The sequence below is a fragment of the Pholcus phalangioides genome, unplaced genomic scaffold, assembly GCF_987345545.1.
Source record: "Pholcus phalangioides strain wild (caught in Gottingen) unplaced genomic scaffold, Ppha-v1.0 ptg000009l_1, whole genome shotgun sequence".
NCBI lineage: Eukaryota > Metazoa > Arthropoda > Arachnida > Araneae > Pholcidae > Pholcus > Pholcus phalangioides.
Genome location: NW_028301602.1, coordinates 45,926,874 through 45,954,717, shown reverse-complemented (window position 1 = coordinate 45,954,717; position 27,844 = coordinate 45,926,874). Strand labels below are relative to the sequence as shown.

The window sequence follows — 27,844 nt, the reverse complement described above, 5'->3', positions numbered from 1 at the left end:
GAGAGAGATTTATGTGACAAAAATAGATACATTTTTTTGACCACCAGGTGAAAAAGTGGTGCTTTTTTATTCCTTTTTCCCATGGTCCATATAGCGTGTTTACCCAGTTTCAATGAAATACGTCCACCAAAACGGGCGCTACATAGATCTGAGTAGTTTCACTATACTCACATTGCTCGGACTTACGTAGCGCCCATCAGTAGGTGTACGCTGTAGCAGTGTTTCTCAAAGTGTGCGCCGCCAGCTTTCGTCAAGGACGTCGAGATGAGCTGGAAATATTGATGAGTGATCTATTTATACTTTGGAGCGGTTCTTCTCTAAGTAAAAATATTTACGAAAGTATTCTGGGGAGTCGTACATGAACCCTGAATAGTGCAAACATGAGTGACAAAAGTTTGTGATCCAACTGTGCGGTTTATAGACCTTAGAGGAGGTATGGAAGCCTTTTCCTCATACATAGCATTTTCCTCCTAAGATATAAACAGTAGGGGGGGGGGGAGAGAATGCAATAAAGAAGCACCATTTTTTTCACCTGGTGGTCAGAAATTGAACTGTTTTTTTTCTCATATATAAATCTCTCGAAATATAATACCATCGAGAAATTCGCCAAAAGGTTGATTGGCGGAATGAAAAATCGTGAATAGCCGCGAATTACTGAGCAATCTAAAGTACATAAGCGAGATAGATTTTCCGATGTCTCAATCGCATCGCGCACTTTTTCTTTCTTTCAAACCGCGTACAACTCCGGCGTATTGACATAAGCAATTTACTACCGATTGAGTTGTGCCGGAATTGGGAATATGTGTACTACCTAACAGTCAGAGTGCGTATGTGTTGCGTGTTTGAATTTTTAGTAATGCAATCTATATTGCAAATTCTCAGTGAAGTGTGATGTTTGAATACTGTACTGAATAGTGTACTGTTTTAGGCCTGTTGCTCTCTGGGGCGAGGCTTTTTAAATTGGGGGATCGGGGAAAAATCAACTGCACTCATTAGTAGATCAGGGTTGGGGTTTTGGACAGGACACGTGGAAAAAACTGTCCAAAACTGTCTGAAACTGTCCAAAACCTCCAAATTTCAAAATGTTATGTGGAAACCTCTTTTTTTTTCTTTTTTCCCCCATAATACTAACATATTAAAAAAAAAATAGTAGCAGAAAATAAAACGAACTAAATCAAAAATATTTCAAAAAGGTGTCATTTGGTTTTTCTAAGTTAATTGTTTCACCAAATTTATGGGTTTAGGCTGGAAATCTGATAGTAAATTAATATCACTCATATATAACTGTTTAAATAAACACTGTTTCCAATTTTTTAGTTTGTTGTAAATGTTATTTCTACTTCACATCTTATTTTTCATGTACGATTATGAAGCAGGTACTATATTTAGGAGAGTGTTTGTGCAAAACCCTGCCGAATCTGTCCAAACATTTATCTTTAAAAAATACATTATATTGAAGGCACCAAATACACATAGTCACAGTTATAATGATTGCTTTATTGTGAAAGTCAACATAAATATAATTTTTTATTAGATAGTAACGTAATGATCTATGATCTGAATAAATATCAATGGTGTAGTGTTTATTTAATTCAAATTGTTCTATTTTGACTTTCCAAACTTTTTCCTTAAATTTTCAAGTAAACTTTCTATTTTACATTCTCAATTTTCAGAAACTAATTATAAATAAAGGAAAATATCCGCAGAAAATGAGGCCACTATGTAGCACCTACACATGACTAACAGAACACAATTTCACAAACACTGATTACGCCTACATGATGATAAAAGACTTCAAGACCCAAAATTTTTGTTAAATTTAAATTGTTGCTCTTATGAGGCTAGAAGATAATATTTTACCGAATAAATTCAAGCTATATTCCCAATTCTATCACATGGGGGACAACAGCAATAAGAAAAACACTGGAAGAAGGCTTTTCAAAGACCGTCTTTAACACATTGTTTTTTATTTTCGTGTCCCCCAAGCTATGCATGAATTGAAATAATATTTTCAAATTTTGTTATCTTAGAAATGATGTTGGCACAGATAAGGCAGCTAAATTAGTTATGTGTTATCAAATGTTAAAAGGCGCATCTGCACTTGATTATTAGTGTTCGATTATTACGTAAGTTTAATTTCATTCTGTAGTCACGTATATATTGCTTTTTTCTCATTTTCACGTGACAAATTTCTATCCCATTCTTGTATCTTTCATGTTTCCATAAATCTAATATTTAACCTCAAGACAGTTCAGTTTTCAGTTGTTTGATAACCTGATATCAGTCATATAACCCTTTGTACATACTGTTTTGAATTTCAAAATTTTATTATATTTAATGTAATTTTAATAATGTAATTTATATAGTATAAAGTTTATTATTTGATTATAGAAGTTACCTCTTCATCAAATTGCAAAGTTTTTCACTTATAGTTATAAAAAGGAGGTTTTGGACAGTTTTGGACGGTAAGGTAAAAACCACAGTAAATACCGTGGTTTTTACGTACTGTCCAAAACCTTGCCAACCCTGTAGTAGAGTAATAAATTAAGATATCCTAAAAATTTGGCTGTATTCGGATGAGTATTTTTTGCGAAAAACTACATTTATAAAAAATTAAACGTACCCCGTTTTTCTATATTTGTTTATATTCGTTCAGTGGATAAGGTAGTGGAATCAACGGATTTTTATAGCTTAAATTACTATTTTATAGTTACCTATACTACTTTTTTTTGTGGTTTGCGGGAAAAAGGAATTTGAAAATATACGATTGAAATTCAATTAATCATCTAAAATTTTTTGATTAACCAAGTTAAAAATTTTAACCTATTTCAGGCCCTAATGTTTTCATACATGGCTATTGCAAACGAAGCAACACACACATACACAAAAGTAAATTTTTTTAAGAGTTTAACATAAGTCAGAAAAATATTTGTGTTTGGAAAGTTTCTATTTCACACACTGACAGGGCGTGCGAATTCGCAGAAAACTTAAAAATGTGAGATACACGGGGGAACGGATGAAATGCTCATCCGAAAAGAAATACAAAAAAAAAACCCATCAAATTTATCGAATTTAAAAAAAAAAAAGTCTCGAAAAAATCTCTCATGGGAACCAGGAAAGGCAAAATCTTGGAACTCGAATCCATCAAAGAAAAAGAAGAAGAAGAAAAAAATTCGTACACACCGAGGTCACCTGCAAAATACAGGCCTGAGTAATTTTAATGTACGACTGAGCATAGGTTTTACATGCTATATCATGATACAGCAGCAGCAGTTTGTTCATGCTTATAAATTTCCTCCCACCTGCCACCGCACTCAGGTGATATCGAGCAGGCGGGGGGAAAGAAAAGGCGACAACGTGAGAAAATTCTCTGTTGGCGAAAAAGCTTCCAAGATAGCTCTCGCCAAGAAAAGGAAAACAGTCGCCAAAGAAAAAAAAACGGGGGTTTCCCTCCCCTTCTTCCGTTTTGCGGTGGCTGTTCGATAATAATAATAATTGCGTTGTGTTGAAACGGTGGAGAGGGAAAGGAGAAGGAGCGAGCGCCGCGTGTTGGTGTTGTTGTTGTTGCCGCCGACGCGTGCGCGTGTGCAGTGCAGTCCTGTGAACCACCGTCGGCGTGCGTTCCCACACACGTAAAGAGAGGTCTATTCTTACTTGGCGAGGTCAAATGTGCCTTTTTGCCCTCTCGAGCATCTTTTTCCCTTCGCCCACATCTCGACGGGGGTATTATCATCATGATGATGGCTTTTCTTGGGTCCTCGTGTGAGATCTTCACCGTCCAATGAGTTCGTGCAACGTGTGCGCTTGTGCGAAATAAGTCCCTAAAAATAGAAGTTATAGGGTTCACGAAACCAGAAAAACACTCCATGCAAATCTCGTTGGTCGCAATAATTACGCACATTTTTTTGTTCTCGATTTTTGAGCATTTTTTTTCCTTCTCCGATTCTTCATTTCCGACGCTGTGCGAGGACTGAACGAAGTCTGACTTCCGGTTTACATGAAGTCCATGGGTGTGCAGATTCCAGCTTCACAAGCCGATTCGAGACCTTTATCCGACCCACGAAACAATTTCAAAACAAGAACATTTGAACTGACTTTTGATTGAGGTTTTTCATATTTGGCTCGGAAATAATTCGGTTTTTACTCGGCCCACGAAAGAACAGGTAATTGAGTTTATTTTTCGACCCTCTGAGAAATACAGAGAAATCTCTCCAAGAGATTAGGTTCCCGGGTCCCCCGCAAGAAACAAAAATGTGTGTTGAAAGGGGCAAACAACAAAGTCCTCTCCACGTAACAAAAAAGAAACGAATTTTCCTCCTCTCTCTACCTGGACTTTTCTTCTTTTTTTTTTTTCAAACTGAGCATAACTCAGTTCTATCGCCATCTATGGGCACACACATTTACACTTCCGGCACAACTCACTAGGTAGTAAATCCTACCTAGTGAGTTGTGCTGGAAGTGTAAATGTGTGTGTATCTAAGAGTCTGAGTGCGTATGTAGTATTGTGCTTGATTTTTCAGCGACACCCTCTTCATTTCAGAAGCGAAGTGAGTGATGCGTTATGATTGAATTACATTTGTACAGTTTGTAGGTCTGTTACTCTCTGTGGCGAGACTTTTTAAAGGGCAAATCGGCTCGCATTCACGCCTTGAAGTTAGGAACCACACAGAAAACCAACTTCAGCCGACCACCACTGTGGCGACGGTGGAGATCGAAACCGGGACTTCGCGACGCGAGTCCGTCACTATGACCATTCGACCACCACAGCGGCTCCTACCTGCACCACAGGCATCAGACCTAGTACCCGCTCTCTGCTAGTTGCGATCCTGTCCCGTTTCCCTGAAGACGGGACCTTTGGAGAGATGACTTTTCAGAGCAATTTCACTGTGAATCATCTTGGGGGCCGTTTATACCGTCGCTCCCCCCCAAGGAACAATTCAGTTTTTATACGGCCCTTAGCGGCACCTGGATGAAATATGGCTGAAGCTGAAAAGTGTGTGTATGCACCCATGATTTAGTCAGATCTTAAACGTTAAAGGAGTATTAACTAAAAAAAAATTAATGTGAGAAAATCTACTTATGACCAAATATTTTCCTGCGTATAATCCGTGGATTAACCGCTTTACGATCAAGGACGTAATAACGCTTCCAAACACCAGTGGAAATTTTCAAACAAGTTCTCTGTTCTCTTTTCTCTCTTCTCATCATCACAAAACTTTGTTGTAACCCTATAATTTTATTTTCTTCATTTTTTTCTATGCTCTAATAATGATTTTTTCCCCACATATGATGTATCTTTCTACTATATAAATCTATGAGCGAAAGAGAACAGGTAGAGTGAGGGTGAAAAGAAAAATCTACTTTGTACCCGCTGTATGTCTTATCTACTTATCTATTTATTATACTCTTTTATTCTTTCATTTTTTTTCCTCTTAATTTTCTCTTCTACTTTTATCTTTTTTTTTTCTCCCTTCTTTTTCTTTTTCTAACGTGTGGTTAGGATAGGACAACGTTCCCATATTTATTGCCGAATCTTCAAATAGAATTTGTTGTCAATAGTTTGTAAGCGAAGGGTTAAAAGTATAACGCTGAAAAAATCATCTGAAATTCTTAGTGAGGATTGTGATTACTCAGATACGTCATTCATATTGAGAGACATTGCGTGCTTATCAAAATACAAAAATTAACTTTTCGGTACGGACACCCTGTTCTCAAAACCCAATCAGAACGTTGTTGCCCTGTCTCTCCTGAGGGCAACAAGAAAAAAATCAATTCCATTTTCCAAGTGCGAATATCGCTGAAATATTCGAATTCAAAAATCGGAGAAACGTTGGGAAAGAACGGCGTGAACTAACGGACAACACTTCTTTACTTCATTTATACAGAGCCGCAACTAGAAGCTTCTTCACCCGGGCCAAGTGCGCATTTTGGCGCTCCCCTTGTAATGTTGAAGGAGAGGTTTGAGAATAAAATTTGTGTCCCCTCTGGTCCAGCGCCCGGGGCACCAGACCCGCCTGCTCCCTCCTAGTTGCGGCCTTGCATTTATGCCATTGTTTCTCAACTTTTATCCGATTATTGAATTCGAATATTTCAGCGAAATTCGCTCTTGGAAATGTGAATTTTTTTTTTTTGCTCAGGAAAGACAGGGCAACAACTTTCTAATTGTGGTTTTTTAGACAGGGTGTCCGTATAAAACACATTTTTTTTATTATTTCAATGACTTTAGATATAGTATAGAACCGAGCACGCCCAGGCTCTGTCGCTTTTGCGATATAAGCTCATTGATCGTGAGATCGTGAGCGTGCCGGGGACTTTAGATATACAACCCCTTGCAATATGAACGATGTAGCTGAGGTCTACATGTTATTCGGTTATTTTTTATACTTGGAAGTATGCCTCTAGGATCAACGATTCATCAGTAATTTGCGGCTAGAGGAACTAAGCTATGAATCCTGTATTAAAATTGATTTCCCGTATGTCTTGATTCTGAGAATCCGGGACTTCTATCCAATGAACTACGGTCACGGTCATATGTCGTAAGTAATTTGTTAAAAATAATTTTTTTTTAACATTTATACGTAGATGCCCTTTAAGGCAATTGCCCTTACAACGGCAATACCGAGATATCTCGTCAAACTTGATCTGCTTTATTTTGGTCACCTTGAAATATCTCGGGTTCTCAACACGCTTTTTTTTCCAATGTGGCAGTTATAATGAGGATGAAGAAAATTTTAAAAACCACTTAAAGGGTTAAGACTTCATTACCGGTAAATGACATTTGCATGTGCGGATTGTACTAAGCTGCCATTATACAATGTCATATTTTCTGAAAGTAGTGAAATTCGCATCTGCGGATTATACGCCTCCAATGTGTAGGGAATTACGGTACTTGAAAAGTTATGATAGGTGCATACTGTATATATACAGGGTGATTATAAAAAAACTATCCCGATATATGGGCCCCTAACTATCATACCATTCACAGAAACTGAATGAAATTTTGGCATAAGGTATTTTGATGTATGCGCTTTTTGATGTATGGAAAACAACAGTGTCGCTCTAACAGTTACGATTACAGTGAGAAAATTTCGAAAATATCAAATGGCAACACCAAGTTTTTTGTATTGGAATGTGATCTCCATTGTGAAAAACCCTAAATAGCGTTCGAACGGCAACTGTAGCATGAAAATCACCGGCGGTAGATAGGCTAAAAGTGAGGACAACCAATAAGGACAGAGAAGCAGCATAAAATAAAGCATTTTATTGTGTTTCACAAATTTTCCACATGACCTTGTGGAGGACTAATCAGGCTGGGATCTCAGCCGAAGAAACGGTGTGACGAATGAAACGAACATTAATGCTCACGGCAAAGTCCTTTTCACTTTTTCCTTGCCTAGCTCCGGGCATTTTCGTGCTACAGGTGCCATTCCAACGCTATTTAGTGTTTTTCAGTATGGAGATCGCATTCCAATACAAAAAACTTGGTGTTGCCATTTGATATTTTCGAAATTTTCTCACTGTAACCGTAACTGTTAGAGTGACACTGTTGTTTTCCATATCATTCTTGAGCGCATACCTCAAAATACCTTATGCCAAAATTTCATTCAGTTTCTGTGAATGGTATGATAGTTAGGGGCCCATATGTCGGGATAGTTTTTTTATAATCACCCCGTATAATAGAACTCACAATAGCACCAACCATAACTTTTCCTTTCTTTATGAACTCGAAACAGGCATTTTCAACATGTTGTTCACAAGCACCGTGTCATTCATTTTGGAGGCACCCAGACCACATCGGCCATTGCCCTTATGGACATTTTATTCAATAAATATCCAAATATATAAAAAGTAAATCGTCAAAATATTGCGTAAGATGGCGATCGATCAAATATTAATATACTTGTATAACGATTCTTTAAAATCACGTCAATCGGCTCACTGAACGTCTACGACAGCAGAGCGTCCGGTCATGCTGATTGAATTGTTCATTTTCTAATTGTTAATTTGTAATTGCTAATTTTAATCTAATATAAAATCATGTACTTGAATTGTCAGAGATCATTTAATGGTCAAAATCTGTCAGGAATCATCATTAGGAAGCAGCTTTAACAAAAATCATATTTCTGAGCTGGATGAAAACGGCGTTGGTCCACATTTCTTTGCTCCTCCACTAGCTTTTCTTATCCACTATAACTCGTAATCGCAGTATTCCGGATCTTGACCGTGTTCGAGGTGTTATACACTGAAGCACCCAACAGCGCTTGATGCGTGAGTCCGATTTTGTGATCGCGAGCTATATATGTATTTACTCTATAAAATAAACACTCCCATTTTGAGGTTGCATTGAACGATTAGCGTCAAATGCTTTGGTTTGATATTGCCATAGTTGTCGTGTGTGGGGGGTGCTCCTCTTCTGACGATGGGCGCAGATGGTGCTCATGACTCGATGATCCTTGGTTTAAGGATAAATGCAGAAGGAAAAAAAGGTACAAAACAGATTGTGAACGTGTGTGTGTGTAAGTATGTGTCAAAATATATACCGTTAGCCGGTAACATTATTTTGTGCTCTCAGGGAACCGATATCATGGGAAAGGGCATCATCCTGTTACAAGAGAGCCATTCACTGGATTATAGTCAATACTTTGAATCTCGAAGCACGAACACGCTGTAGAGTTATGTCATGTCATGGTATTTTTAGGGGTGAGGGGCTAGTTTTAGGATCACTCACGCGACTTAAGCCACGACCTCCTATATAACTAGTTATCTAGGTGGTCGTGCTTAAGCACGAACCAGGCGCTGTGACTGTTGAATACTCCAAGCAAATTGTATTTGAGTACCATAGTTATTTTTTTTTTATCAAGTTGTCGTACGGAAATAAACAGACTGTATAAAATCGTTAATGTTTTTTAACATTGTCAAAAACGGAACCACCTCCTCATGGGAAAGCTGTTTAATTAGTTTTTGCTGCAAGAGCTATTTTTGAGTGTGATTTTCTGCAGGGGTGTATAACCGTTTTAGTTCGCGGGTCAGATTTGTGGTATTCCTGCGGCTCGCAGGCCACATACTTCCAGGGCTGACCACGACCTCCTAAATTACACATCTAGGTGGTCGTGGGCTGACAGCGCTCAGCGCGCGAGACGATGCTTATCATTTCTTTTGTTTTTTTTCACATCGTAAATTCACTATGAAGAGGAACGTGGAAAAACTGGCTAGAGGGCGAAAGATCCCAGCATGGGGAGCGCGCTGCTGCAGAATGCTGGGGCCATGACCATATGACCTGCATTTTATAGGATGTTCCTCTAATTTTGGCTGTCCAAACTTTTTTTTATAAAAAATGTCCCGTTTTTTCCCTTATTTTCAAAGGATATTAGTTACATTTTTGAAGTCAAGAATTACGATTACTTTCATGACTTATAAATTATATTTTCCTATATAATTACATATATATATATATATAACTCTCTATCATAAATAATTACGTATAGGCAAATAAGTATACTGATCTCCCATATATGCCAACATTATACTTTTTGTTTTTGTGAATTATGTACATTTCGATTGGCAGTACCCCATCTAGTTCGTAATGTTAATTGTCTTCGGCAATTTTTTGGCTGTTATTAGCAACTTTACTTGCCTTTGATAATTCTTTAAACATCTGAGGATCGTGAAATGTCGATTTTTCGATACCATGTCCTGCATACAGTATTCGTACTGGTATTCCCGTTATAGTTTTTTCAAAAGTTGAACTTTCTCACGAAAACATAAATCATCATGTTTCCATTTGCAGCTAATGCCTACCATATCACTTGACGTTTTGGACGTGTTCGGAAATTCACTAAGATTAAATAGAAAAAATATATGCAGTGGAACCTCGTTAATACGTCGCTCAATTACACGACTTGCACGTTTATACGACATTTGTGTGGCTTCGGTCATGATTGGTTTATATACATTTTAATGTTAAAATAATTGATTATTTGACTTTTGATTGGACGATCTCAGTTATTTGACGTTTTCATTTCCACTCGAACTTCGAATTTTCTGAAGAAACGTCATTTCTATTCATCAAATGTGCACAATTTTCGTATGCGGTGAAAGCGCATACAGCGCATTGCTGCAACAGTTCTTGAATTTTGTCATCGCAAAAGCCATACATTTTAGGGTGATTGCTGACATATACGAAATAGTCAGTGAGCTGTTTGATAGCCATTTAAAGTGAACACTTGAGAAATTTGTTTATTGCTTGTTTCTGAGAATTGAGAATCCGCAGGCACGATGAGCCCTAAAGAAACGGATTTCAATACTTTTTCTTAAGACCTTTCAAAATTTTTTTCTCCCGATTTTTTCAGCGTTACTCAGATTGTAAGAAAGTCCACACACACACAAAGCATTTGAAGGGCTCTCCAAAGCATTTGGAAGGTACAGGTCTGCTGATAAGAGGCACATACACTACACATACTCATCATACGGTCACGCATACATCAGAACTTAACCAAGTTCTTCCGATCATTTCCTGTAGAATTTCCTTTCGTTGTGGGGCTTTGTTTGAAACCAGCCGTTTGTAATGTCGAGAAAACGAAAAGTGCTTTCTCTGAAAATTTTGGGAGAATTCGACAAGAATTTTAAATTAATGAAAAATAGTTGATCTTGCAAAACAGTTGAATATCCCTGTGTCAACTTACAAAACGTTATAAAGCAGATAAACAAAGTCAAAGACTAAGCTGCTGGTTGCAAATCATCTGCTGCCAAAAAAAAAAAAGAGTCCAAGAAGGGAAATTTTCCCTAGTCGAGAAGATTTTGATGAAATGTTCTACTCAATGTCGTGTCTCAAAAAGGTAATGTTCCGCTAAATTTTATTTCTTTAAGGGCGGTATTCACCGACATGGTTTAAACTGTAGTCACAATTTTTGGATAAGAAATCAACATAGATTGGTTAAAAACTCAAATTTAATTTAATTTAATTTAATTTAATTAACTTATCCGTGTCGATCTCTTATCAAAAAATTGTGACTATAGTTCAAACCATGTCGGTGAATACGGCCCTAAGGGATTTGGAATGCGATTTAATTTTTTCCCCTCAAGTATGATTGAATTTTTTTTATACAACGGAATTGCAGATGCAATCGGACATATTTAATTTTACAATATTTTGTATGTTTGTGGGGGAGAGTCATTTTTTTAAAAAAAGTCTGAGTTGTTCAAGTATTAGGTAAGCAAAGTTTTAGCCATTTTTGACCCCCCCCCCTCTCCCCCTTGTTAGAAAAAGTCAGCAAAACTCTAACCCCTTCCCCCCCCCCCGTCAGCAAAATTTCGTCATCACTGCCCCCACCTCCTAACGCATATTGGTGGGATCAAAAACGGGAGGGGGTATAGGGAGCTCGTGCGCCTCCCCCCAGACGAAAAAAAATATTTTTAATGCAAAAAATAGTTTAAAAAAAGTTAAAATTTCGAAAGAAAATATCTTTATATAAATATATATATATGTGTGTTATTATAATCGATTTCTGTTTATTTCAATGCTATTTGAGGGGTAAGAACTCAAAATTTTTCTTTAAGAAATTCATTGCGATCCACCCTTTAAGCCATCCGCAGACCAAATGTGGCCCTGAAAGTTATCTGATGTGGCTTGCGGCCCTCAAACCTAATTTTGCAAAAATGAACTAAGCGGCACATTTACAAATCGCTTAAATGAGCAGTGGCACAATTCCAGAGCATTTAAGTGGCCCGTGGCACATTTTCAGGTCACTGAAGTAGGCCTCAAAGATCACTTTCACATTCAAAGATCACTTAAGTAACCCGCGACACAGTTACAGAACACTTAAACGATCCGTGGACATTTAGAAATCATGTGACATGTTTCACAGTTTTAGAGCACTTAAGCGACCCCCAGTGTGATTCTACATCACTCAAGTTACCCGCGGAACATTCCCAGATTACTTAATTGATCCGTGGCATAATTACGGACCACTTGACTGATGCGTGGCACAGTTCCAGAGCACTTGAAGGATCCGTGAAACATTTAGAGATCATTGAAGTGGCTCTGTAGGGGACTTATCAATAGGTGGAATGTTAGTTCAGGTGCCAAATAACTATCGAAAGATTTTTTTCCGTTTTTGGCGCACTGAATAAGATGCCATTAAGAATATTTCATATCTTCATAAAGGGTGGTTGATGACGTAAGCTTCATCCAAAACCCCTCCCCTTCCCCCTTGTCATCAAAAGTCAGCAAATCGGAAACCCCCTCCCCCCATCGATGCTGACGTGATATTTGAATGACCGACCCCTCAACACTTTCCCGCTTACAAAACGTTTTGGCTCGGCTTCTTGAACGTCGTATAAACGAGGTTCCACTGTATGTAGACCGCTGGACAGACACACACAAGTTCTAAAACACTAAAGTTAACTGTTCAACTCGGAGAAATGAAATAAGGAAAGAAATGTTTTCTTTTGATCAAAGCTGGCTTTGTGACTAATCACGTTCATTGGGACACACAGTTGTTTTTCAGATGCCGGGTAATCGCAGTGGACACCATTAATAAGTGGTAAAAAAAAGAAATACAATATGACCGATGTATCAGAAAAGGATGAATCACAGAATTTGGGCAAAGACAAACATCGAAAGTTCCCGGTTGAAAAAAAAACCGGTTTTTTGGAGGTCCTACTGTTATATTGCAGGTTTTTTTTTTAACCTTTTCTTCGCCCTCTTGTCGCCAGTATTTACTTCTCGAATATCCCCCCTCCCGGTTTCTCCTGGTTCCCATTCTCTCATTCCGGACCGACGTCATTTCTACTTGTGAAATAATTTTTCTGAGTGAATTTATAGTAAACAAAAATGTTACAATCAATTACCATCAATGTGTATGGCTTTCACGAAATATATCATCACGGGTCAAGCAACGCGCTCTAGACAAACGTCAAACTTCGGAGGATCCACCAACGGTGGATTCATCAAAGGAGGTTGGGTTGCTTCTTTCTGATTTTGTATAGAAAAGGCTGCGGTCGAAGATCACAAGTGGGGCCCATATGGCGCATATCAAGAACTACTGGTACACTGTACACACACACACACTTTCGTTAGATACTAAACTAGAGATCTTCAACCTTTTTCTAGTCCTGAGCACAGCCTGTACCCAGCATTAAAAGAAGAGCACCCTTACGGCAAGTTTAACACAAAAAGACGAAATTAGGATGATTTCAATCCTTGAATACAATTTGTACAAGTGTTAAATTGGAACGTTGACCAAGTGCTCGCGAGCACGATTTCGGACACGAGCATCGAGCACTCTAGATATTTCAGGGAGCACCGTGGTGCTCGTGAACAACGAGTTGAAGATGGCTGTACTAAACCTTCTGATGATACTTTTGAAGTCCGTGAAATACCCGGTGGTAGTCCTGACAGATCTCACGCAACCCTAAAATGATCCGCACACTGTTCAGGAATTACTACTCTAGATATATTTGCGCGCGCACACACACACACACACACACACACACACACAATATAAACCGTTGGTGTAACTTTCCTAACGGTATCCACCGCAAACATGAGGTGGGGACGAATAATTTTTCTTGCTGCCCGTCGTAACATCTGTGGAGCAGCGACAGCAGTAGCAAATGGAGTTTGTAAACAAGCCCCCCCCCCCCCCATATCTTTTTTCCCCTTTTCAACTTTCACTTCGGCTGTGAGTTTGGGTTGCACTTCATTCATTCATTCATCTTGCCATTCGAGTGGTTTTTCACCTGTTCAAGGATTTCCCGTTCGTTGGCGACGGTTTTTCAAAAAAAAAAGAAAAAAGGAATAAAGAAAAGGTTGTTGAAGCGTATGGTGCGTACTCGTCTCGTTGTAGTAAGATTACGGCAACCCGCAGGTGGGGCGACCAACGATCTCGATCCGTGGGAAAACGAAGACGTTGTCGTATCTGTGTGTGCGTGTCTGCTGTAACAACACAAGAAGAAGACGTCGTCGAGGGGGGACAGAAAAAGATCATTTCTTCATTGAGTCCGTCGAATACAAGCAGTGGGCGTTGAGGAGCTTCAGTTGAGCATCAGCACGTGCGAGAGAAGGAGCATCTTCTTCATCATCTTGTTGACTAGACAAAGAACGGAAAAGAAGACTTCGTGTTGATAAATCTTCTCCCGGGATAAAAAAAAAATAATGAACAGCGACGTCGATTCGGAATGCGATGAAGTTTTCACCGACGACTGCAAAGGGTGAGTAATTAATTCGTTCGATGAATGTGTTATAAAATCACACCATATTCCCCCCAAACGTCTCTTTTCCCCATTTTTATCATGTTCCCGCTTTACCCTTAACTGCCCGATTCTTTTTCTCGAGATGATAGTTTTTTTGTTTTCTTTTTATTGTTAATGACGCGTATTGTAAGCCGGAAAAGTAATTTAATCGAATTGTACTGCTTAAAGAGAACGTACAGAGCCTAAAATTGTGTAGTTTTTGGTAAATTTTAGGCTCTATTCACAATAATGAACCTTTTATTTACATAAAACAATGTGTCGAAGTAATAATATCGAATAGTATCGATAGTTATAATCGAAAGAGATTTTTTGTGGTTTTTTTTAAGTGCCGGCCTGCCAATCACGAATAATGTAAAATAGATAAAATAATACTAGTGAAACTCCTCTTAACGGACACCTTTCAGATGCGGTCACTCCACTTTTACGGCCAAATAATAGTTCCCCTTGTATATTAAAAGTATGACTTTGAAACACCCGATAACCCCTTCTTTTACGGACGAATTTTTTTGTACCGCCAGTGACTGCAAAAGAGAGGTTTTGCTGTATATAACTACCTTCTTTACAGTAATGAACGTTTAAATGACCCTATGCAAAGCTATGCATGTAACTCTTTAACACTAGAATGAACTATCGGGCGGTAATTTTGATCCCATGTGGAAATTTCGTTTTTTATCCAGATTTTAAATAAACTATGAATGCATGTGTTTTAAGAAATAAAATTATTATTTATTTTTTCTTCTAAAAATAGAATAGAATCAATAGAAAAGATATAGAATCACCCATGCGTCGTTATATTTCAGGCGTAAGCAAACATACGGGGTGTTTCAAAAACAGATGGGCTAATTTCTAAAAGGTGGTAGAATGCATTCAAATAGTTTATGTCTTCATATGTATATAACACAACCATTCTGGCATCATTATACAATTATATGAGAAATTATAAAATTTTTCCCCAATGGCGACAGTTAACCCCCCCCCCCCCAAAATGTCATATCTTTTTTAATTAAGTAGGCTTTCTTCCGATATTTAGCAGGTGCAAACTAAGGGGGGGTATAGGGACAAGTTTTCCATTGTGAAATCATTTTTACGAACAATCTGGGCTTGTCAATGCTATTTTATTTTATAGAGGCGAGATATCTCGTCATTGCCACTTAAAGGGTTAAAATTTATCATCAGACAGCTAATTAAAATTGATGTGATAATGTAATTAAAATTTTATTAATTATGAGACTGCATCTGATGTTACCATTAGCTTAATCTCAAAACACTTGAACTCAACTTTCAGGCTTCACATTTCTGCTTTGAAATTTAGTCTGGCCGATATACTGTAATTTCTTTTGTAACGTGTTTTCTCAGACCGAATTTCTGAAGTTTTCGCAACTCCATCTGTAAGATTAAGAGAAATGCTGCACCAAAAACGCTGAAACTTTGTAGGAATACTCATTGGAAATATGCTAATACAGTCGAATTCCGTTATAACGAACTCCAGGAGACCACAGAAATCACTTCGTTACAACGAAATTTCGTTATAAAGGAATTTCAGTTTCATGCAATGTTCCTATGTAAATTTATCTGGTGGATTAGAAACGTGTTCGTTAAAACGAGATTTTCGCTATATCGGTATTCGTTAAAACGGGATTCGACTGTAAATTGAACCTCAGCATAAGCAATTGACAAATGGAAAGTGTTTAAAAAAATGATATTCAGATTTTCGAAAAAGCGCTTTTTTTTTACAATGTTTTAAAATTCATGAAATTCTAACGAATTTTCAGATGTCCAAGTTCGAGATTCATTTTACTCATGTCGTATAAATATGTCTACAAAATTTCAGAAATTTTGGTGGTTTTTTTTTCTCAATCTTACGGACAAGCTCAAAAACTGCAATGTGAGAAAATCACGTTTAAAGTGGTCCCCCCCCCCCCAGGGCCGTCATAAGAGCATCGTGGGCCCCCGGGCCAATTGGTTTTTCTGAGGTCCTACCTTGCAAATTCTAGGAAATTTCAATCGGATCTAATTTTTGTGAGGCCCCTCTTCTCCTGAGGCCCCCGGGTCGTGCCCGGGTGAGCCCATGCGTTAAGACGGCACTGCCCCCCCCCCCCCCCGTATACATTCACGTTATAATTCATTTCTTTTCGTTTCGATTTTAGAAGGAAACTGACAAATTGATCCGAAATTTTATGCATTTGTTTTGCGTTAAAATGGAATATTTTTCAGTCATTTCTGGAAATTCGACTTTAAAGGTCGAGACACCCCATAAGTGTAGGGTGACCATACGTCCCGTATTTCCCGGGATGGTCCCGGTTTTTTTTGCTTTTTTTGGCCGTCGAAACTTTATAGCAAAAGTGTCCCGGTTTCTCCGTTTTTTATACATGACGTCTACTTGAATTTTTATCATTTATTGAAGTCAAAGATTGAAATTATTTTTCAACTCATAAATTGAATTACGATAATTACAACTATAAATATTAACATTAATCTCTCACATTCACCTTGGTGAACGTTTTATTTCGGGGAATTCATTTTAATCCCCTGTAATTTACAGTAATTCTTTATTTCCCGCCATTGTGATTTTACCGTAATTTCAGCAATATTTGGCAACTTTGTTCACTTTTAGCGTCATTCTTGGCAATAATTAGCGATGTCCCGTGTTTGGAATCCCAATTTCCCGTATTTCTCTCGAGGAAATACGTTCAGCGTACTTAAGTATCTATATAGCAAAATATTTGTTTAACCCTTTTTTTTGATTAACTCACGAGTTTTGTTTGTGCTGTCCATAAAATTAAAACGAAAGACGTTTTCTGTTTAAGGGGATAAGGGACATTCAAATCATGAAAATGAGGAAATGTTTGTATATTACACAGAAAAATAGCGAAATTTGCGTAAAATGTTTTTTAACAAACTGCATTAAAATCTGTCTGTTAGTTATTTTTCTACTGCTATTTTTATAATTAAAAAATCATGGTTCTCTTACGGGAAATAATATCTTCATTTCTAGTTTTTTAATTGTTTGTTTTTCGTTGCAAACTGATATTCAAAACTGTTCCTTGCGAACCAAATTACATTCAATTTACTCCAAATTTTACAAATTTGTTTCTTATGACCTATTTGAGATAACTAAAAATCCATTTTTAAATCCTTCAATGTTTACTGCTAAAAATATGAACTAATTTAAAAAAAAAAAAAAAAATTGTTTAGTACGCGATTGTTTTGATGGGTTTTTTTATACCATTCGGCACATCCTAAAATGCATGCTTATAAATGTGTGTATGTGTGTGTCTTTTTGGAAGCACGATAAATAATATGAATGGATTTAATCAAAATAGGAAACCAAGGGATAACTATAGCTCATTTCAGTTTTGCGGTTGTTTTTCAGTAAATTATTCATTAAACATAAAAATGTTCCACATAATTTGATTAGATTCACTAAAATGCATTTATTGTGTGTGTATTTAAAACCACATTAGCTGAAAACATTGAAGAAATATAATCTTCATTTTTAACGGCTCTTGTCCCCTTAATCTTTATTTAAATATTGCGGCGATGAAATCATTTTCCGACTACTAATAATAGAGAATAACATCGGTTTATAATGTTATTATTCATGTATTTGATTATATACTATTATTATGCAAGCGTAATTTTGTACGAACATTAATATGTGTTTATACTGCAGTATGAAAATCATATATTTTGTTGATAAAGGACTTTTGGTATTCTAGAAAGCACATCTTTTAGTGTCATTTCGATACAAAATACAGCTACATAAGAACAATACTTTTTTTGTACAGAAAGGGTTGAGAGCGTTCCTTTGTTAAAGTTCAAAGCGTTTCTTTTTGGGGTCATTTCTTGCGAGCTGCTGAAATTCTACGTGTTCAAAGATTTTATAAAATCGTATCGACTTGAGGAAATTGGAAGTAAAATTCAAGGTGAAAACTCATTCAATAAAAACATGTGTATAGGGGTTTAATTTGTATTAACAGTTGACGTATGAAGCTTAATATTCGAAAATTTGCTAACCACTGTATTAACACTGCATTAACTTAACCTGAAAACGATCATTCATATTTTTACCGGTAGTGTAAATACTAGATACAATACACAATACGATGATGTCGATAAAAACTGTCAGTATTCAATATTAATGCACGGCTGCAAATTTCAAGTTACGAAAAATTGTCTGGAAGCATTGTCTTTCGTGGTGTATTTTTGGCTACTGATTTTATAAATACAGTATCACTTTTGCATTTCTCCTCCATCTCTCAAAAGATTTTCATAAAAATTGATTATAATATATTGACAGCAAAAACGCTCAAAAATGTGTCTATTTTTGTATGTAATGTTCGTATTGTTTGATAGTTTTTGGCAAAAAAAAACCGAGAAAAGAAAAATTAATTTCATTCAAATTTTTAGTTGAACTTCAAATTTTCGAAAAATTGAAGATAATAAATAAGAAGTAATAACGACACAAATAATTTTTTTTCACAAAAAAAGAAAAGGGAAAAAATTACTATACTTATAAAGTTGAGTTAAAAAATAATAATTGTGTTGGAAAGTTTCCTGTGAGCTAAAAACCTTTAGTTCCTGTTTGCTCTCTCTCTCTCTAGCGTACTTTTTTTTCCTGTTAACCCTCTGTAGTTCACTTCATAAAAACGTATTGAAATTTTTTTATTGACAGAAATGGACGTAAATTGGTGTTGTTAGCATATTTTCAATTGAAAAAAATGTATCAACACGGCAATTTAATCAATTAGAGTTTGTTTTCAATGAGCTAAAATGGTTAATTAAGAGTAAAATATACAGTATGCCTTGATTTCAATACCGTGTTTCCCCGAAAATAAAACCATATTAACTAATGATTTATTAATATAATAAAATATATTAATTTTTTGGCTTCAGAAATGCATTAGGGCTTATTTTCGGGGTAAGGCTAAAATTAGGGGCATCCTGAAAAATCACGCTTAAGGCTTATTTTTTGGTAGAATAACCCAAATAACTCACATGACAACAAATTGTAAACAAGAAGTTCAGTTTAGCTTTTCAGGATCAAACGAGGCGATGTGTCTATACTCATCGCTTCATTCGGTCCTCAGTGTCGAACTGTACCGGTTGTTTAATTATGGCAGGGTTGTTTATATTTACACTATAAAAGTTTGATAAAAGATCTTTTACAAAACATGAAACTACCGATGTAAATGTAACGATACGCTTATTCGTTGCATTTTTCAAGTTTTATCAAAGAGCTTTTACAAAACTTTTATAGTGTGATTTTGGCCTATCACAACGGCATTCATTGGGTACCCGCATTATGCCATAGGCCGGGACTGCGCTATAAAACTTTTAGAAAAGTTATTATATAATACTTGAAAAATCAACCAATAAGGCTATTGGTTACATTTGCTCGAATGCAACCAATGCGCTTATTGGTTGCACTTTTAAGTTTTATAAAATAACTTTTCTCTCTCTGTAACTTTTATAGTGTAATACGTCGGCTATATGTTGTTTTTTTTATTTATCATCTGAAACGCTGTGAGTAGTAATTTTCTTCGTTTTCTAATTAACGAAAATTTAAGTTTTGCTTATATTATAATTTATTTTAAGTATAAATTTGATATCATTTCAATGATATCATTTATTTACATTTTCATTTGATAATAAATAATAATAAAACCATTATAATTTCATACATTTCAATACATCCGTAATGTGTTGCAACGACATACTAAATGCTTCTGATTTACGATTTTAGCTAGCGCTTATTTTCGGGGTAGGGCTCATATTAGGAGCATCTTGCGAAAAATCATGCTAGGGCTTATTTTCGGGTGTATACGGTAATATCTGTACACAGATAAAATCTTGGTTAGCAAATTTTCGAATATTACGCTTCATACGTCAATTGTTAATACAAATTAAACCCCTATACACATGTTTTTATTGAATGAGTTTTCACCTTGAATTTTATTTCCAATTTCCTCAAGTCGATACGATTTTATAAAATCTTTGAACACGTAGAATTTCAGCAGCTCGCAAAAAATGACCCCAAAAAGAAACGCTTTGAACTTTAACAAAGGAACGCTCTCAACCCTTTCTGTACAAAAAAAGTATTGTTCTTATGTAGCTGTATTTTGTATCGAAATGACACTAAAAGATGTGCTTTCTAGAATACCAAAAAAATATAGAAAAGATCTCTCTCTCTCTCTCTTTCGTACGCTCAATTGTATAACGGATAAACGGATACCCCGCTTAAACGGATAACATCCTCCGGCACCAAATTTCTCCCGTAGAGACAATGTTTCCCGCTTGATATGATAATTTCAACGACTTTTTTCCCTCTTATTCGAATATTACGCTTCATACGTCAACTGTTAATACAAATTAAACCCCTATACACATGTTTTTATTGAATGAAATATTTTGAATTCATGAAAAATATGGTACTAAGTGAAGACAAATATGTACATTTGAGAGTAGGTACTGACCTCCAAGTAGTCAAATTGTCTTTAATAGCTACATTTAATTATTTTATTTTTGTTCTCTGTTAAGCCAATAGAGGACGCTAAATTTTCTGATGAAAAGTAAAAATCTTTGTTATGTGATCATTGTAGTTAAATATAATTTTCATTTCATTTTTGATGGCGGGTATATTCGAAAAGCTTTATTAACATTGTTCCTTTATCAGTTTTCAATATATAAACTATACTAACGGTGTAAAATAGCAATTACATTATTCCCTGCCAGAGGCGGATTAAGTGCAGGAGCACAGGGCGCGTCCTGGGCCCCGACTTCTGAAGGGCCTCGAAAAACCCCAACTATACGCTTTTTTCTAATTTAAGGAGCCCATTATTTTCTTCAGCGCCCGAGGTCTCAACCGACCTTAATCCACTTCTGTTCCCCGCGTAATCGGGTATTATGTGCTGGAAATGTTTCCAGAATCCGATTAAGGGAGACGCGTCTGGTTTTCATGTATTTGCCGTATCTAATCAAATGAAAACGGGATCATAAAGGGTTAAAAATAGGTTCTCTTAGAATATTTTTTCTATAAATTATTTCTGTTTCCGGGAGACACAAAAGTGCATTTTAGGTATCAAATCGGTTGCCACAAGGGTTTTGTTGCCATATTCAAGGGATACAAGAGATAAAATGAAGCACTTACATATGTATATATACAGTGTCCCACAATTGACTGACGGTTTTTAAAATGGGATAACGAGAAAACGAAGACAGATATTGAAGTCATTCTTGCGGAAAGTTGGGAAAGAACAACAAAAACTAATGAACAAAGCTTCTTTCCCAACTTCCCTCCGATTTTTGAATTCAGATATCTTTGCGATATTTTGGCATTAGGAGAGACAGCAAAAACTTTTTAATTGGAATTCTGGGCACCGGGTGTCCGTATAAAAAGTTAATTTGTTTTTATTTTAATAACTATACATCCCCTTGCAACATGAATGATATATCTGAAATTCCTGACTTCGCACATTTATATTCCGTTAGACTGACTTTGATATCTGTGTCAGTTTCCTTGTTATCCCATTTTGAAAACCGTCAGTCAATTGTATCGTAATTTTTGTCATACTAGGTCATTTTCTGCATACGCAGGTTAATGCACGTTGTATTGCATGAACGTGGACTATTCATAGGCACGAAGGGCCCGTCGGCCTGATCCCCTATATTTGTCACTATCTCTTTAATACATATTGAAATATTCGATCCGAACCCCCCCCCCCCCCCCAATATTTCCTTTCTAATATTTTATATAACTTACGCCAACGCGACAATTAACAAGTATCTCTGACATGAAAAAACTGAAAAGCCAATAACATTCGTTGAATGAAATTAATGAATATGAACAACAACGGAAGCCACATTTGCTACGATTCACGTCTATCGCATCGCAGAGATTCCTTGTTTATTAATAACCTGGCAGAAAAGGTGCATTACACTTGCGAAGATGCTGCCGTCGAAACTAGTCGAAGTTCATTACTTATTCGACGCAATTTCCCCAGCTTCGAAGCTCGTGAATAAAGGAGCAATTAAAATTGATTGATTGGTCACGTGGTATATATTATTTTAATAGCAGTGAATCGACCAATGAATTAATTGTTTATTTTTTTCTATTTTTTGTCCTAGAGCATCTTCTCAACCTGATGAAGATGGAAGTCATCATCACATAATAAACAGGAAGAGAAGGAGAGGGGTAAGAATTACTTCCCTTACATTCCATCTTTAAAAAAAATAAAATAAAATAGACCATATGGAAATACATATCGAGAAATAAATTGAAATGTATTTCTTAAATTTATTATCAATGGCTTTCTTTAACAAATACGTATGTTACGATGGAAAATATTTGAATAACTGCGCTTTACGTCCATAAATTACGGCCATCCATTTGGCCTTTAAAGAAAAAAGGTTTCACGATGCATTAATTTTTACAATACACTCAGTCAACCGCACGTATCATTTTTAGGTCTTTGGCCGGAACGAAACAAAACATTCATAGCACTCGGAATACTGCCAGAGTTAAGCTGTGTACAAACGTGGCAACTCTTTCATTGCAATCCACAATTGGTATTGGTCATGCATACCTCCTTACAGAATTATGCGACCAATTTTGAAAGATACCAGCTAATCGATCCATTCTGCGCATTTTTCCGCTACCAGCACATCATTAATACACAAGCAGAGAAACCTCAACACACTGGTTTTTTCCCCCCATACAAAAGGAGCGTTTAGAGCAGAGGTCTTCAAGCTTTTTCTAGTCACGAGCACTGCCTGTACTAGAAATTAAAAGAAGAGCAAGTTTGACATACGAATGCATGAAAAATCTTAATGATTTCAATTTTTTAATGCGATTTGTACAAGTTGTTTAATCGGAACGTCGATGAAGTGTTCACGAGCACGAAATCGGACACGAGCATCGAGCACTCTTGGTGATTCAGAGAGCAACTTGTTGCTCGCGAGCAATGGGTTGAAGATGCCTACTTTTAGAATGATACGATCTCACTCCAAAGCCGCCCTGAGGGGTGTGCGATAGGTGCGGTCGTACCGGGCCCAGCATTTACAGTAATAGAAGTGAAAAAATATACATATTTTCTGTATCAAATACACTTGTATATCAAATACACATTTTTTTTGTACTAAAAAAAGTGCCTGAGCATCAACTGATTTGATTCTCGAATTTTCATCAATTCTAGAATTATTTCTTCCATCAATTATGGGATTATTCCTGTTTCCATTATTTTTGAATTTTCATCAATTCTCTGATTTTTTTTCTTTCATTAATTCTGAATTTTCATTGGTGAGTAGCTATTTTTCAACATTTCTGAATATATACAGTCTTTGAATCTTAGGATGCCCGATTCCCTTCCTCTTGAAATATATAAAATCGGAGCTAAGGAGAGCTCTCCGAAATTATGTTCGCGTGCTATATAAGGGCCGCCCTGTGTCACTCTCCACCATTGGTCAACAATGCGCATCTAGATGCGTGATTCAAGCACCCAAAATTTCATTTTACTCTTCTGAATTTCGTTCAGGAGTTAAAATACTCCTTCATATTTTAGGTAATTTTTTTATAGAGTCATTCCTCTGTTTTCTTGAAAAAAATACCCCCTTTACCAAATTATCTCTTAAACTTTTGGAGAGGAGTGAAATTACTCTTCAAGATACAGCATAAAATATTGCAGGGCAATGACTAAACTTGCCTTCGAACAAAAGCGAAGCAAAAAAGCACGGGCTTTGTGCAATTTGTTGTGTTCGGTGTAGAATTGCAAATTGTCTCAATATTTTGATGTAATTGTTCATATTAAAATTGATTGTAATTTATCAGCGAAAATCATGAATGAAAAATACGATTCAAGTTCCATAATTTTTCAAAAGTCGGCATTATTGAAGCAAAATATGTTTAGCTATACATTTTTTTTATATGCAATAGAGCAAATAATATATATATATATGTGTGTGTGTGTGTGTGTATATATATATATATATATAATTTTTTTTTTTTTTTTTTTGTCCAGATTATAGAGAAGCGAAGAAGGGATCGTATCAATAGTTCGCTATCAGAATTGCGGAGACTGGTGCCAGCTGCTTTCGAAAAGCAGGTAAGAAACCGGTAATTAATTTATCAATGAGACACAGCTATTAATTACAGTACATCAGTCGATAATGCATGCGGATGTACGGGAAAAAAATGTCGTTCCATGTCTTCTGATATAATCCGATATTCACATCGATGTGAGATGAATAATCAATTTCAATCTAATTTTAGTTTATTGTTTCTTTCCCCCCCCCCCCCCCGTAGGGTTCTGCGAAACTAGAAAAAGCCGAGATTTTACAACTCACCGTAGACCACCTGAAAATTCTTCACTCGAAAGGTAAGTTCTTTGGCTTTCATTCGTCACTCGACAAATTAACATCCATGCGGCTTATCTAATAAAATCAATAAAACATGTGACTTTTAATGAAATGCAGAAAAATACTCAGAAAATGAAGAACTGGTGAATAAAAGCAACAGTGAAGCGTCTAAAAAAAGGGCAACTTTCCCTTTTGGTGTGGGAGGTTTTTTTTTGGGTCCATAATGATTTTGCTCCTATGTGCTGTATTAGTTCACCTCTATTAACTTCACCGGAATGAGTCCCATTTCACCAAAAAGTCAGTTTTTTTCAGCTATACGATATTACTTATAACCGTACATACACCTCGTACACACATTCCTCTGCGGAATTTCTAACGAATCGGTACATGTTGTTTGTGTATGGGTGGCCCAAACGTATTTGTGTTGTTAGAGTTACACTTGTTTTGTGTTAAACTGGTGCTTTCATCTGTCTTCCGTATTTTGAAGTAAAGATGGTAAATGTTTGGATTGCCGTGTTATGTAAGTATCGTGCTACAGGTCTGCTATATGGAGGGACTTTTTGAAATGGGAGACCGGTTCGCATTCGCACCTCGAAAAACCTGTGAAGGCTGGGTTGCCCAGAGCGTAAAATATTCTAAATTAAAGTCATACTCGATTTCATTGGATTGATACAGACATCAATGCTTGCTGGTTTGAAAACTACATCAATTGCTTGCTAGAAAAAAAGTGTAAAAATTTTGTCGTTCTGGCTTTCATTTTATTTAAAAAAAATTTTTTTTGGTTTCGTACGTTTCAGGGATGGATCCTTTCTACTTGGAAGCGCAACACTTTTCTATGGATTACCACGGCATAGGATTCAGGGAGTGCGCTGCCGAAGTAGCGCGTTATCTCGTCGGAATGGAAGGCATGGACTTGCAAGATCCGCTCAGGATGCGTTTGCTTAGCCACCTGCAGTGCTTCGCGGCCCAGCGGGACATGGCCATCAAGTCAGCTACATCCAGTATACCTTGGAGTCCACTGTTTTCCGCTCTACCTTCGACCCAACACTATACGCAAATATCTCGTCCTTCCGCAACAAAGTCTTCGTACACGACGAGCAGCAGTAGCAGCAGCTACGGAAACGGAAGTATATCAGAGAATATGTCCTCGTCGTCATCGACGACATCCTCGCTCACGACATCGTCTCCAACAACACCATCGTCATCTATAAGTAACAATCGACCACGCTCTCAACAACTGACGTCTCCGACTTTACCGATACCGTCCGCTACTTCTCCATTTTCCAGAAGGACTACGGACGTGTCTTCGGTTCCAGTGCACAAAGTTAGATATTCGAACGAACAAGCAACAACGTACGTTTTTCCAAACACTTCTGTCATCCACCAAAAGAGCCCCAGTGTGCGACCCTACAGACCTTGGGGCACAGAAGTCGCTTACTGAAAACATTCCTTCATCATGATGACTGTATAACTGACGTGATTATAGTTTAGATTTTATACTAAACATAGACACACTTTTATTTTCATCGCGATCGACTCCAATGTCGAAAAATGGAGCAATTTCACAATTTAAATTTATTCGTCGAATCTGAACTTCCCACGACTGACAATTGTATATTGACAGTCGCGAAAGGGTGATGGACATCCCGGTATTATGTGTTAATAAGCTTTTGAAAAAAAATCTCATCTTCGTCTTTCCTTATAATTTAATTTTTTTACATATATATAAAATGTTTTGTGATCTTTTGATTCTCACCTTTCTTTTCAATTTTTGTTTCCATCGTCCTAACAGTTTTATGTTGACATATAACAGGGATTCTTAACCGTTTTCAGTCGCGATCAAATCAGTAACAAGATCAGCTTTGCTACCCATGAGACTGTTTGTTCTTCGAAATTAGTGAAACCAGTAGCGCAATAAGTGCATTCAATTGGTGGATTCACACGACTTATCTAGAAAGCCCTTGTGAATCAAGTTTGGGTACGGACCCATAGCCCAGCGACCCATGCTTGGGTCGTGATTCACAGATTAAGAATCCCTGTCTCTTGCTATGAAGCGTAAATGGTCACCCAGTGTCATAAGCGGATACGGGGGGTGGGGGTCCCCGAGTTGGAAAGGGGGTTAGGTGAATCACTGAAAGTATGCATAGTGAACGCAGATTGTGAATGTTCACCTTTGCCCTCCCGTTTATACCAATAATGCAATTTTTCACTGAGCCGGTAGTGATTTCTCCCCCCCCCCCCCCTACGAATCGGCCTATGCCTCGTGTGTTGCTGAATCACTTGATGCGATCCCAAACATAATACAATAGTTAATTATAAAAAAAAAGTTTCAGTTAGGAACGACATACTTTTTATCTGAAACAGTAATTTGTACTTAACTATCTCCGTTTTTCTTTCAGTCACGAGTTATTCTGATTCGAACTTCCCGGGATATACATACAAGAAAGAAAAAAAGAGTATATTTCTCCATACGAATGTGACACGTAATGATATCCATTCATTACACTTCATTCACAATGTGAAATATGAATGGTAGCACTGGAAAATCAAACACCATGCTAGATACGGACTCAGACTGATAGGTACATACACTCACTCTCCCGGCACAACTCAATCGATAACAAATTTCCCATGGCAATAGACCGGAGGTTGAGCTCGGTTTGAAAGAAAAAAGGGGGAAAAAAAATTACTCGTACTTGGGATGCCAAGAAGACTCGGCTTGAAATTGTACATCGTTTCATCGTCATGTAATTTCAACCAAGATCAGTCCCATGGAGAGTTATCACCCTGGTTTTAGTTTTAAAATGCATAATTATAATAGTTATATGCTGTACTTGAAAAAAACAAAGATTCAAAATTTTAAATCTCTAATTTCCCGGTAGCCCGGGACAGGTTATCAATTCACTTCGGTGACTCACGCTGTCCACCCTTCGAAAGTGAAACCTTTCATCATAATCGCTGCATCTTCTTGAACGTCCCACGTTTAGACAGGCGTTATCGTAACAACTCTAAAACACGATATGAACATAAAGAACTTAACAATCATCTAGTCATATAACTGCCTATATAGACCACTTCTAAAAATTTAGTTACGGACTGTGAAGTTGGCATTTGCGAATTCGACAGAACGTTGAAATTTCAAGACATTAATTACAGTTTACTTGCAATTTACTACACTGCAAGTCCGATATAACGGGCACTGCTTATAACGAGTGAGTTTAAAGTTATTGTCAAATAG

The 27,844-nt window shown here is 36.9% G+C and overlaps 1 protein-coding gene across 1 annotated transcript; it reads left to right on the top strand.

Annotated features, from left to right (window-relative positions):
- Positions 1-13,528: 13,528 nt before the first annotated feature.
- On the top strand, positions 13,529-26,355 carry Hey (Hairy/E(spl)-related with YRPW motif). The gene is made up of 5 exons (XM_089236378.1): positions 13,529-14,211; positions 22,381-22,447; positions 24,270-24,353; positions 24,554-24,626; positions 25,404-26,355. Exons 1-5 carry the CDS (start codon positions 14,156-14,158, stop codon positions 26,045-26,047), a joined length of 924 nt encoding a protein of 307 aa, XP_089092504.1. The 5' UTR covers positions 13,529-14,155; the 3' UTR covers positions 26,048-26,355.
- The last annotated feature ends 1,489 nt before the right edge of the window (positions 26,356-27,844 follow it).

Excerpts from the sequence above, each read along its gene's own strand:
- Hey (XM_089236378.1), top strand. The coding sequence starts at position 14,156 with ATGAACAGCGACGTCGATTCGGAATGCGATGAAGTTTTCACCGACGAC. Across the intron at positions 14,212-22,380 it reads TTCACCGACGACTGCAAAGG|AGCATCTTCTCAACCTGATG; the intron begins GTGAGTAATTAA and ends TTTTTGTCCTAG. Across the intron at positions 22,448-24,269 it reads ACAGGAAGAGAAGGAGAGGG|ATTATAGAGAAGCGAAGAAG; the intron begins GTAAGAATTACT and ends TTTTTTGTCCAG.